The 12,877-nt window shown below is 41.0% G+C and overlaps 1 protein-coding gene across 1 annotated transcript in view; it reads left to right on the top strand.

The window, feature by feature from the left end:
- The window catches only part of LOC138285560 (uncharacterized), a 999,550-nt gene that overhangs the window by 43,952 nt on the left and 942,721 nt on the right, over positions 1 to 12,877 (top strand). Inside the window, exon 2 of the mRNA XM_069225654.1 lies at positions 6,334 to 6,355. Within this exon, the coding sequence (XP_069081755.1) occupies positions 6,334 to 6,355 (22 nt within the window). The remainder of the gene's footprint in view (positions 1 to 6,333; positions 6,356 to 12,877) is intronic.

The following is a 12,877-nucleotide window of genomic DNA, read 5'->3' as shown; positions in this document are numbered from 1 at the left end:
ATAAAGGGTGAAATGAAGCCTTCACAAATACATATGCATGTATGCAAGAGGTTGATACTGAACCGTCTTAAGACTAAAGCAAGAAAAGCTGTACAGCAATTAGGCAGAATACTTAGGTTCTAGACTACTTAGGTCCTGGTCTTTCCTGAGAAGTGGTGAAGCTGAGGAGTCCCTGGTTAAAGGAGTTGCAGAATCCCATTCACCAAGAAGAAACAGCTGTTATAATTTAGTGTAGGGTGCACACATTATACTAAATTTTGTACATTTTTGTAACTCCCCCTTTTTTGTGAATACAGTATGTGCTTGGGAAATCTGTCCAAGAAGGGAGCGGAGTATATTTTGAAGGAAGAGCAGCAAACGCTTTTTGCGGAGATGATGAAGATGGTGTAAGGAGTCTTAATAATCAGTTAGTATAAACACGAGAGTATGGTTTCAGTTGATGCAATCAGATAAGGATTGGGGTGATTCTCATAATAATGGAAAGAAGGTTTGGCATGTGGCTTATACTTCAAGATTTTATCTCAAGCTGAATGAGGTAGTCTGTGGATGACCGTGATATCTTGGTGGTTTTCTGGACAGTTCAACACTTCTCTCGTTTTTTATGGAACATGGATTTCAAATACGTTCTAAGTTGTCAGGGAAGAATTTGACTCCCTTGAAAGCATATTTAGTTCAATTGATGCTGGAGTACATTTCAAATGTACATTATTGAAAAGAGAACAGCAACGTTGTGGCAAATTGTCTGTCGAGGTTCCTTAAGGGGTAATGTGCCTTAGTAATTACAGAGCAAAATTGGAGATGGTGCGAGCAAGAAGAAACTGTGTTACCTCAGCATGTACAGTAAAATATAGATTTATTTAATAATAAATGCTATGTATTTTTGTTTTTCACTGCTGTTTTGGGCATTACAATCTACCTCTATGAACGTCTGCTGTGAACACCCATGAATTGTGTTTTCAATCTCTCACCGGGTTGACGGAGAGGCGAGGGAATTAACAATATTAAACAATTTAGATTTCTTTGAAACCCATTTGGCCACACAATAAGGACCAAGAACAGTGAACATCGCGAAGGTGCTGGTGCACCCTGCTCACTCCTATGCTGTAGGCTGTTTCCCAGGTAGGCCAGTGGGCGTAAATGCTGACCTAGCGGAAAATGCTTAATGGGGCAGCAGGGAGGTAGCCTGTGTAGTGGCAACCTCCCCATCGGAAGTTCAGCGAACAGTAAAAACTGTCCTCAAAACTCATAATGACCCCCTTAATGTCCATTTCAAATAAATGGTTATACCTGCTGGTATTAACTTTCCAGATTAACATAAATGTGGAAAAGAGGAATACAATTTACTTCAATAAACACAACTTAAAGAATAATTGCAAAACTTGAATAACAAATACATGTAAGCACTTTATACGAACATTAGTGTTTACGTTATAAACATTAGTCTTTTAGTGAATACATTGCATTAATAAGTTTTAGCATCCATCTACGTTAATAATTTTAAGGCACATAATAAAGATGATGTCAAATGTAAATGCATAATTTGCGCAACGATGACGTATAAAGGATGGAATCCGAATTGTGCAACTCCACTGCTTTTGTGAACAGTGTTGACCAGCCAAAAACTAGAGCACACTTGCCAAGCCCCAGACTACTCCTTACTCTAAACAGCAGCTCCAGGACAGTTCAAGGACCAGTGCGGTTCCCTCACCCTCTTGCAAGTTTTCCCTCCAGTTCCTCAGCCAGTATTGTCACTCTTTTGAGAGATGGGCTCAATGTGAAAGGGGTCCAGTTTGATGTCTGTCTCCATGGACACACATTAGAATACCGCTAAAGTAAAAGTTTGGCAGTACCTCCAGTTCGTCAGACATTTTTAGTTTTTTCAGCACCCCCCCCCCTCAGAGGTAATTATTGATTATCAATGCACACTTATTGCTTGATTTGAGTTTGTGTGGCAGTGCAAGGCCTACTGAATATTAAGGGTGGAGTGGGGTTGGTTTCCCAAACATATAATGCGGGAAGCCACGTTGTAAAATAAAAAAATCCACTACGGAGTTTGAGTGTTTGTGTGTCATGGTGGAATTTGCACAAACGTGGCCGCCGCCAGTACATTTTTCAGTTCACAGTTTATTTGTAGTTAATAAAAACCTGACCAATATCAAATTAACAGTGATATGGCTACAGATTTATGAAATTCTAAAAAAAAATGTTTAAAAAATCACATCTCAACTGTATAGATCTTTTTCATGGTTATGTGGCAGCATCATTGTATCTGTTGAAATTCCATAAACCTTGCATCAGCAGTGGGTGAAAGTTAATCAATCTCAATAAAATATTGGGTTTATCACTATTAACAGGTACAAATACTTTTTGTAGGAAAGCGGTTCATATAATTTACAAAAAAAAGTGGGCACTCTCTATAGTCAGTTCCATACTTCATGCGTCCATAGCATGTTGTGACGGTTTACTAGTTGCATTCCCCATGTGAAAGCCTACCATGGTTTGCATGACAGTCTTTTGTGAAATTAATGGTGAAAGAAATGGCGGGTGACCGGTTACCCTACAATGGGTGTCTTCTCTGCCATTATTTCAGGAAGCGTCAGTAACGCCAGATCATGAATCCAATGGAGAAAAAGGCTTACCAAGTGGGATGTCCACATTTCACCACTCTCCTATTAAGACAGTAAAGTGCAGTGAGGGTGGAAGAACTTCTAGCATTTTTGTGTCAGGAGTCCAATCACCGCTATCTTCTAAATGACTCCTTTAATATTTATGGTCAAGCCTATATCATTGCAAAAGAGAGGACGAAAACAATATACAATTATAGAAAAGTAAAAAACCAAAGGGAAATAATAACATTTGGCAAACTTTTTTGTGTTTTTCCCAGCATGAGACATATCTTATTTTCTCGTGTATCCAACCATTTTGTGGCCAAACAACCTTCCATATCTTCCCTCAAACTACTCTGGGTCATACATACTAAAAATGTGGTTGTAAAAAGTGGTTACAATTTGTGTTAAAACTTTATGCGACTACTAAATAATTTTGCAAACCAACCTCTGTACTAACAGCTTTGTTTGTAAAATAGTGTTTCTTACAGAGTCACAGAATGACCTGCCTAATGAACATCTATTAGGTAGGTTGCAAATTGAAACTCCTTTTGATTTGGTGCTATCCTTTTCTAAACCCATTTTAGCAGTTCGTAAAATTTTGACGACTCCTAAAATTGATTTAGTACACACAACATACTTTTATAGTGGTCTCAAAGCCTCTATTCATGCGAGTTGGAGGCTTTGAGATACCTACAAATTTAGTACATTTGGCCGTTTTTCTTTCTTTGTCTAAATCTTTGAGTGAAAAACACTCTGGAACTGGAAAGATAGAACTCTATCACCTCGACTTACTGACCAATTTCTGTAACATTTTTCTCAGCCCCCCCCCCACCCTCCCCTTTCCAGCTCAGAGTTCTGTGTCTGATTTGTGTATTAGTAAGAGCGACTAGCCACTCAGAAAATAATGTTTGTGATGGAAATTAGGGAAAGTATCTGAAATGTAATGTCTAAAGCTAGAACTGACTTTTAAATGATTTCTAGTACTCAAGAAAAGTATTCACTGCACAGTAATAATTCCTCATACACGATTTAGTGCCATTCTTGCTGAATGTTTTTTTTTTTTTTAGTAAATATATTCAGAAAATGAAACTATCATGCTGAGAGGCAATATAGTTTAATATTTATTTATTACACTCAATCTGTTTTGTCAATTTTAGGTCTCCGCTACAGTCGGCCATAGGCGTCTGTGAAACAGACCTATTGCTTCAAAAAGGCACGGAAAGGACTTTGAGTGAGGCTGTTGTGCATGACCGGATGATGTTGTCTATCTTGTTTGTCTTCGCTTGATTCAGTGGCTTGCCTCCCTATTGTTGTGTGTGTCCTGTGTAGGAGCATTTTCAACTCGTAGTATTCTCAATGGTTTACTTGTATCCTTTGACTTGTAACATTGCTTGCATTCACAGGAGTACTTAATTTACTTTAAATACTACATGGGAATCCTTGTGTTGCTCTCCCTAGGATGCTGCTCCCCTATTCCCTTTTGTCTCTCTCCTCCCTTGCTCTCCATTTTGTGTTCTCCGATTGCGCCTGTTCTTCTCCCTGCCCCTTCCTATCCACCTCATTTTTTTGTATTCTCCCTCTGCCCCAAGCCACTCCTTCATTGCACCCCTATCCCTCATCCCACCTGTTTTTTTTTAATTCACCGCTCCAAACCTGATCCTCCATTGTTTCCCCCCAAAGCTCCTGCTTCTTGCTCCCTCCCACTTCATTTCCTTAAATTAGAACATTTTCGTGTCTGCTGCCCTTTCTACAGGTGTCTATCTTAAAATGGATCTTACTCATTAGCCTGTTTTAATATTACAAATGCATTTAGAGATGGGTGTCATGGATGCAAGTGCATCAACCATGTCCTTCTTTAAATGGATTTGTTAAAATATTGCAAATACATTCAAAGACGGCCACTGTGCATTCAGGGTGGGTATCATACACAAAAAAAGCATTTGCAAATTGAATGGGTTTCAGTGCTGAAACACCTATTGGCTTTGCTAATTTCTGAATTTCTCTTGTTATAGTCATATGAAATATAAAATAAGAACTACAGTGTGAGCAGTTTAAGGTAGAGGAGTGCAGGTATATGCTATATACAATAGAAATGAGCACTACTGGTCATCATGAATGCAATATCTTGATTTTTGCAATAATCTTAGGTATGTGGTTACATACTTAGAGGGTCATTCTGACCCTGGCGGCCGGTGGCCGCCAGGGCCACCGACCACGGGAGCACCGCCAACAGGCTGGCGGTGCTCCAATGAGCATTCTGACCGCGGCGGTTCAGCCGCGGTCAGAAGCGGAAAGTCAGCGGTCTCCCGCTGACTTTCCGCTGCTCATTGGAATCCTCCATGGCTGCGGAGCGCGCTCCGCAGCCATGAGGATTCTGACCCCCCCTACCGCCATCCAGTTCATGGCGGGAAAGCCACCATGAACAGGATGGCGGTAGGGGGGGGTCGCGGGCCCCCTGGGGGCCCCTGCCGTGCCCATGCCAATGGCATGGGCACGGCAGGGGCCCCCGTAAGAGGGCCCCGAAAAGTATTTCAGTGTCTGCCTTGCAGACACTGAAATACGCGACGGGTGCCACTGCACCCGTCGCACCTTCCCACTCCGCCGGCTCGATTACGAGCCGGCATCCTCGTGGGAAGGTCGTTTTCCCCTGGGCTGGCGGGCGGTTTTACTGGAACCGCCCGCCAGCCCAGGGGAAAACTCGTAATACCCGCCGCGGTCTTTTGACCGCGGCGCGGTAATTTGGAGGGCGGGATCCTGGCGGGCGGCCTCCGCCGCCCGCCATGGTCATAATGAGGCCCTTAGTGTTCATTAAGAAGGAATCATGGTTTAAGACCCTGTCCTTGAGCACAAGCTTGTTAATCGTATGTAGTGAGTAAGTTTTTTAAGCTTTTAAGCTGAATATGACAAGGCCTGGTTTAGTGTTTTAGATTTCGCCACCTCTGGTATTTTTGAGACAGAGAAATCAATTTGTGGTCTTTTTAATTTGCTGTTACTTTCTGGAAGTTTCCCCTGTTTTCCCCAGCATATTTAAAAAAATAAACACTTTGGGAAGGAAAGCCATACTAGTTAATTGATCAGCGTTACCTGTTTTTGGATATATGGTTCTCTTACTATGGCCTGTACCTATTCCTATATCTTCAACTAACAGCCCCCATTACTTCCAGCATCAATTAGTTGCATTATGACCATAATTTAGTTTCTAGGGCTATCAAAACTGTTTGGTACTTGCTCGCTCATGCTTCTCTACTCAACTCCCTCTGTGTTACTTTTAGCCGGCCTTGTGCACACACTAACAGCCTGGTTGGCAGTATAATAGCTGTAACATAGGCAATTACCAAGCATCTTCAACTGCTAGTTGATTGGCAGTGTTACTGGTCTTAGGCTGTCAGTCACACTGTTCATGTGATGAAGATCCTGTCTTAATCTTCGAATCGTGGTCTCTGCCAGTGTACCATCATCCCAAAGAGCAAAAAACATGAGATCAGCTGAACAAGAATCGGTGTCCACCACAGGCATACTTAGTGTTGTACCTGGTACTCCAGTGGTATGGAGCTGTACAGTGGAGTTGCAGAATTCCAGAAAGTTATAGTGGTGGGGAATATTTGTGATGGGGCATTACACAAACATCAACATGGATGAGCTGCCACTAAGACCATGATAAGAAATTTAAATGGCTGCAAAGGTATCTTTCAATTAATTCTGATAATGTTTTTTTGCCTTTCAGGCTGTTGTCGACATCACTTGGGGTATGTATTAGCTTTGGAAACCATTTTGTAAATGTAATTTAATTGATTTAATTGCAACTATTCTAAAAAGCTGCAGGCACTATTGTGGTAGACGACCTAATGTAGACTGCCAGTGGTTTTATAAACAGGACAAATAGAACTGTTGACATAGAAGAGCCCTGGAACCTTCCTCTAGTTATATTGATAACTTATGCATTTTGATTGATGCTTAGATTGCAATGGACTACAAATAGAGGAATGTGATTATCCCTGTGAGCCAGGAAGGGAAATTTTAACACTTACATAGTATAACAAATGTCCAGATCTGGGAGTATAATGCATTCTCAGCGTGCAGACGTATTATAGCAGCTGCTGTTAGCACTGTACAGTAATAATTTATAGCTTCAGCCAAATGAGTACCCAATCGACAAGACAGAAACCAAAATGTAATAATGTTAAAGGTCAAGAAGACCTTATGTGAGCATATGGTTATGCAAGATGGTAAGATGTGTGGAGAGAATATCTTTATAACTTTTATAAATTTCAGCTGAATATGTGTCCTCTCTAGTGATTTTATAAAAGGAAAGTTGAGAAATTCCTTCCATTACCTGAATACCGGAAAAAGATTGTACTGGTAAGTTAGATTGCTGATTAGGGCTGATATAAAAATTAATAATAATTGTCTCGGAGGTCTCGAATCCTGATGTTGGATTCCTGTAACATTGATCAAATTCCAGCAAATATTTCTGAACAAGGAATTTACCAACCTTTCTCCCTCCTAGTAGACCTGCTGTCTCAATGTGCCACCATTCACCAATCTCCTTCATAATAATGATGTTTAAATTACTGCTTCATGGCTTCCCAACTGGTAACTGTTTCAGGATTTCTATTATCTGTGAACAACCGCTTGTTGGCTATTACTTTGTCATGTCATTAATTCCTCTTTTAAATGCTTATTGGTGGCTCTTTGGTGAGCAGAAGGAGTTATTATGTGACCCCAAATTGCAGCTTTAAATGCCTCCCATAATATCAGAGCTGTGGAATTTAATAAAATATCAACTTGTCCATGGGACAGATTGCTTCGTAAATTTACTTGTCCTGTAAACAAATCTACTGGTCCCTTTGGTGCCATTTAGTGTGGCGACAAATTATAGCAGCAATCTCATTATGGAAGAGCTCTGAGAATACCCTCTCTGATTATGCCAGGGCTACAATTATAGTAAGGGTTGAATACTTACTATGTCAATCCCTTCTAAAGTAATTTCCTTATTTTGTCACCTTTCTGCAGATCTACATACTGGGGCTGGGGGAAGCAGTAAGCAATAGTTCCATGGCTGGAATGCCTTTGAGCCTGCAAACCTGCTAACTTGCAAGTTTTAAGGATTTTCACCAGCTCTTCTTTACTCTTTTCCCATAATGAGAACGTTTGGAAATTTACACCTGACAATGGCAGAAGTAGAGGTTCATCCAGGGTTGGGAAAAAAGTGGTTGGAGGAAAAGTGAACTTGTAAATGCTCTATAGATTTTCACATGAGCATATCTACACATGCATATTTGCTTGTGCTAAAATACAGTTCACAAATATTTTCTAGTAGTACGATTTCCTGATCTACTGCTGTAAGTTCTTTTGAATTCATAAAAGCCACTAATCCAAAGACATATAATAGGGGTGCCCTTTTGTGACTTTCTTTAAGAATTGAGGGCCATATGTACGAATGCTTTTTCCCATAGACACAGAATGGGTAAAATCCTTTGGTACATCTGGCCCTAGGTCCCTAATTAGGTCTGGTGTTAACAACGACATTTGTTTTTATTAAACTTCTATTTCCCTCTCTTATCTATCAGCTGGCTTTACTGTGAGTGATCACATTCTACTTCCACAAGGAGCATATTGGTACACAAAGTAGTATTGTTTAGTGCCAGGAACCACTGTGGCAATCAGTGCATAATAAAACTGGAGGGGCCCCCCCTGCAAAAAGCATGGAGGCCCCCCCTCCAAACTCACTCAAGGTAGGTGCTATACCGAGGACTCCCCCAGAGGGGGGCTGTGGGGCCTTTGTTACGCCACTGGTGGCAATGTGCGCTATTTGAGAAAAAAACCTTTTTTTTTCTTTTTGCCAGTGTTTGGTACAATAGTGAGGGCCTGGCAGCTCCCACAACAATAAAGTGTTACAAAAGCCATGTCAAATCAAGACACGCATCAACTAAACCAAAATACTCAAAAAATGTTGGATCGGTTGACTTTGCCAGTGCTTGTTTATTTTCATGCTTCCCATAATCTTGTTGGAAATGGTTACACTAATTTTCCATTAGGAATATTTTTTGGAAATGCTAGCATGCATCAACACATTTTACTAAATGACGCTTCAAAGAAATAGCACCTACATTTTCATAGTAGCAAAACGTTTTTTTTCCTACGTGCATTTTTTTCTGAACTTTTTATTTTGAAAGCAAAGTCATCACTCTTGCTTACACACTTCTGCAATCATTTGCATCTAAACAGAGAGCATTCTGGGTAAATTATACTTAGCCCCCTATTGTTAAAGCTTTCAAACTGTGTATAATTATTTTTTTTCTTTTACTGGAACCACTGTCAGTGCAATGTGACCTTATAACGTTTATTTACAGCACTCACCCTAATAATGAAGGCTTTTCATTAATTAACCATAAATACAAGTTCAAACAGCATTAATTTATGGACAAACATATTACCTCAACTGGCCCTTCTCTGTAAACTGGCAGCCAAAGGGTTTGTGCTGCAGGGAGTTGGGCCTACTTGTCCCAAGGACAAAATAAACAGGAAAACTTGTTGCCTTAGACCCCAAACAATATGTCCTGGGTGTTGGGTGATAGGAATTCCACATTCCTGAATGTTGAAGAATCTACACTTTCTAAGCCGTCCTGAAAGAAGAATTAATCGATATTCTTATGAGCTTTATCTGACAAAACAATAGTTATTTAAGCACCACATTGTAGCCTCGCAGGTAGCTAAAAATTGGAACAAGGCTGTGGCATGTTCAGAAAAGGTCACCTCTACGCTAATTCCACAGTGTTAGAAACTGTAACTCTAGTCGGTACAGGTTTGCACCCTGTGCAAGTACGGACCACAGTCCTAGTCAGGGTAAGTCAGATACACACCCTAAATTAACCTGTGCTCACCCTCTGGTAGCTTGGCACAGAGCACTCAGGCTTAAGAGGCATAGTGTAAAGTATTTGTGCAACACACACAAAGTAATACAATGAAAACACCATTAGTCTACATACTAGTTTAGTTTAGACAAATGGAGAGTATTTATCTGAATAAAACAAGACCAAAATGACAAAAATCCAATCAGTAGAACTAGAGATATGAATGTTTAAAGATTAAATCAGAAATCGTGCTTAGAAGTCACTAGCGGTCAAAAGGTTACCGAAGGTCGCAAGGGACTGGTGCAAGTCCAAAGTTCAGGCCGACCGTATTGTAAGATAGGCCAACTACAGAACCCATGCAGGGTCCACTAAACAGTACCTTTGATGGAGCAAAACACCAACATTGAAGGCTTGATGCAGCTGTATCTCCCACACAGTCTGGTCACTGCGTCGGGCTTCACTGAAGTTTGAATGCAGTGTGTCCTCATCAAGTTGTGCAGAACAATGTTGTTGGGTCAAGCAGGCTGTGAATCTGCTGTCGTCGAACAGCCTCTGTGTCAGTGTTGAAGGAGCAATGTAGCTGAATTTCTCACACACTTGACGTGACATGTCGGTTTTTGTTAAAATCAGCTGCAGAACCCACTTCTGAGGCCGAGGAGGGAGAGGGCACGTCAGGAAAATGTAGGACTTATCGATGGCATAGTCCAGCAGCACCAGGAGAGTTAAAGTGTGATGCCCCTGAGACTGCAGAAGAAGGGCGCAAGCCAGCATGCCCTTGGAGTCACTCTGAATTTAGCAGGATGAGTCCAGTCCTTGCCCTCAGCAGGGCAGAGATCAGCAGGCAGCAGGGCAGCTCAGCAAAGCAGAGAAGGAGTCCCTTGGAACAGTCAGTCCAGGCAGAGTGACAATCCATATACTCTTTACTCCAGCAGAGTTCTTCCCAAGTCCAGACATGTACTGATTTGCTAGGGTCATAGCCCCAGTACTTATACCAAAAAGTGCTTTGAAGTTTGGGTGACTTCAAAGCAGCTCCTTGAAGTACACAGGCCCCCCCTTCCATCCCAGCCCTGGCTCCAGACTATCAGGAAAGGGTAATCAACCCTTTGTGTGAGGACAGGCACTTCCCTAATGAAGTGTAAGTGTGAGCTCACTTCCAGCACAGGAAGGCCCATCAGAATGCAGATATGTCTTTTGTCACACCCACCCTTCCTGAGTTGTGGCTTTCTAGAGGGAATGCAAAGTGTAGCTGTCACCTAGCTCAGACCTGTATTAGAGACAAGCTGCAAGGCACACAGAGCAGTAAGAGCAGAGAAATGCCCACTTTTTAAAGTGGCATTTCTAAAATAGTAATGTTAAATTCAACTTTACCAGTAAATATGTTTTACCATTACCATTCCAATGATATGAAACATGATGTAGCTGCTCTTTTCTTATCAGGAATTACAGCTTAAACGTATATTAAGGTAGTCCCAATACTGGCCTATGAGAGGAGTAGGCCTAACAGTAGTGAAAAACCACTGGTTTATTTAACTGCCAGGACATGTACAGTTTAGAAGTACATGTACCGCCCTATGGGCTAGCTAGGGCCTACCTTAGGGGTGATTTGTATGTAACAAAAGGGAACTTTAAGGCTTGGCAAGATACTTTAAATGCCAAAATGTCAAGTTGAAGTGGCAGTAAAACTGCACACATAAGGCCTGCAATGGCAGGCCTGAGACACATTTGAAAAGCTACTGGTGCTGCAGGCCCACTAGTAAAATGTAAGTTACAGGCCCTGGGTATATGGTATACCACTTCACAAGGGACTTACAAGTAAATTAAATATGCCACTTGTGTATGCACCAATGATACCATTTTTGAGGGGAGAAGTGCATGCACTTTAGCACTGGTAAAATGCTCAGAGTCCTCACACTAACAAAAAGATACAGCAAAAATGTGAGGCAAACAGGCAAATAGATTGGTAGGAGACCACTGTCTGGCTGTTGGGTCTGACACACAACTTTTATTTCCTAAGAAATCCTAACATAATCCTAACCTTCACTAACATTGGTGCTGTCCAGAGAAACAAAAATACAAAAATGGATTTAAGATAATCGTACCGCCACACAATATTGGCTCACAGTTTGTGACCTAACTTTATAACCATAATGCAAACTTTTATATTGGTCTCAGTTGATTTTAGTGGTGTCTAGGAGTAGGGACTTTAAACAAGATCTTCCACCAGAGGGCCATAAAAGCTGACACAGCTATATCCCTGCTGCCACAGCTTAGTTGGAACAATAACCCAGATGGTGATTGCTGTGGAACAAAACCACCACTGCTTGATTTACCACTTAACCAGGGACCTTTGGCCCTGAGACAGATACTTTTCCTGGAGCACAGCTGTGAAGGGAATTGATCTTTTTATTACCAAATATTGGTCTGATTTTGCTCGGATTAATAATAGCATTGACATTGAAACTTATTTTAAAAAAAGTGTTTTAAAAATGCCCACTTAAGCTAAAATAATATCTCCTATAATTATCAGTGGCTCTTTCATGACCCCCCTACTGTAAATATGTCAATGAATTTAAATTACAGTTGATTTAGTTTTTGAAATATGTCCTTCTGATACCCATCCCAGATGGAATACTCTTTCTAGCCTCCTGGTCCACACATTCACCATTGGTTTCCCATATCTCTCTTGATATCAGTGGCCAAGCTCCAAATAGCAGTGGTTACGAACTCTCATTTCTCCCCAAACCTGCGGTGCCACCATGTTTCGTGTTGCGGTGTTACCCGATGGTGGGGAGCAGCACTAGGCGCATTCCCTTTAAACTTATCTGGAATAGTTTTACAGAATTGAAAATGTGTGCAGAAAAACAAACTTGAATGGGAATCTTAAAACGGAGCAAATTTAACGATTTTCTAAATACTCTCCATTCAACTTGTTTGATAAGGCTTGTTTCTTGCAAATAAACAATGTGTTGGAAGTCTTCAACATCAGCAACGTGTTCAATCCTTCTCGCCCGAGAAATGATTTTTGCTTAGCCCCTGTCCTCTCCACCTTGTGATTTAAGGAAGTTTCAAGAGAAGCATGCACAATCATAACCTCATTAACTTCGGACATCAACTGCAGAAGTAGTTGCAAAGGAGTAGGCTGCTCTTTCTCCTTCACTTGTTCATTTTCCTGTTGGCTTGTCTACAAATTTCTGAGAGGCATAATTTTCAAGTATATTATTTGGCAATGTATGCTTTTGGAGACAGACTAATGAACATTTTTTTGCCTTTAGCCATTTTTTTTTTAATTAGTGAAGGCCTGGCAGGTTCCTCCACAATTAAAAAAAATAAAATAAAAAAAATAATAATAACTATTGACCAAGCTAAAAGACTGGCAGCCAGCATCAGCCCTTTGCCAATGCGTGTTTCTCCTGA

Source organism: Pleurodeles waltl, chromosome 3_1 (assembly GCF_031143425.1).
Source record: "Pleurodeles waltl isolate 20211129_DDA chromosome 3_1, aPleWal1.hap1.20221129, whole genome shotgun sequence".
Lineage (NCBI taxonomy): Eukaryota > Metazoa > Chordata > Amphibia > Caudata > Salamandridae > Pleurodeles > Pleurodeles waltl.
The sequence above is the reverse complement of the archived record's forward strand: the minus strand, read 5'-3'. Positions and strand labels throughout refer to the sequence as shown.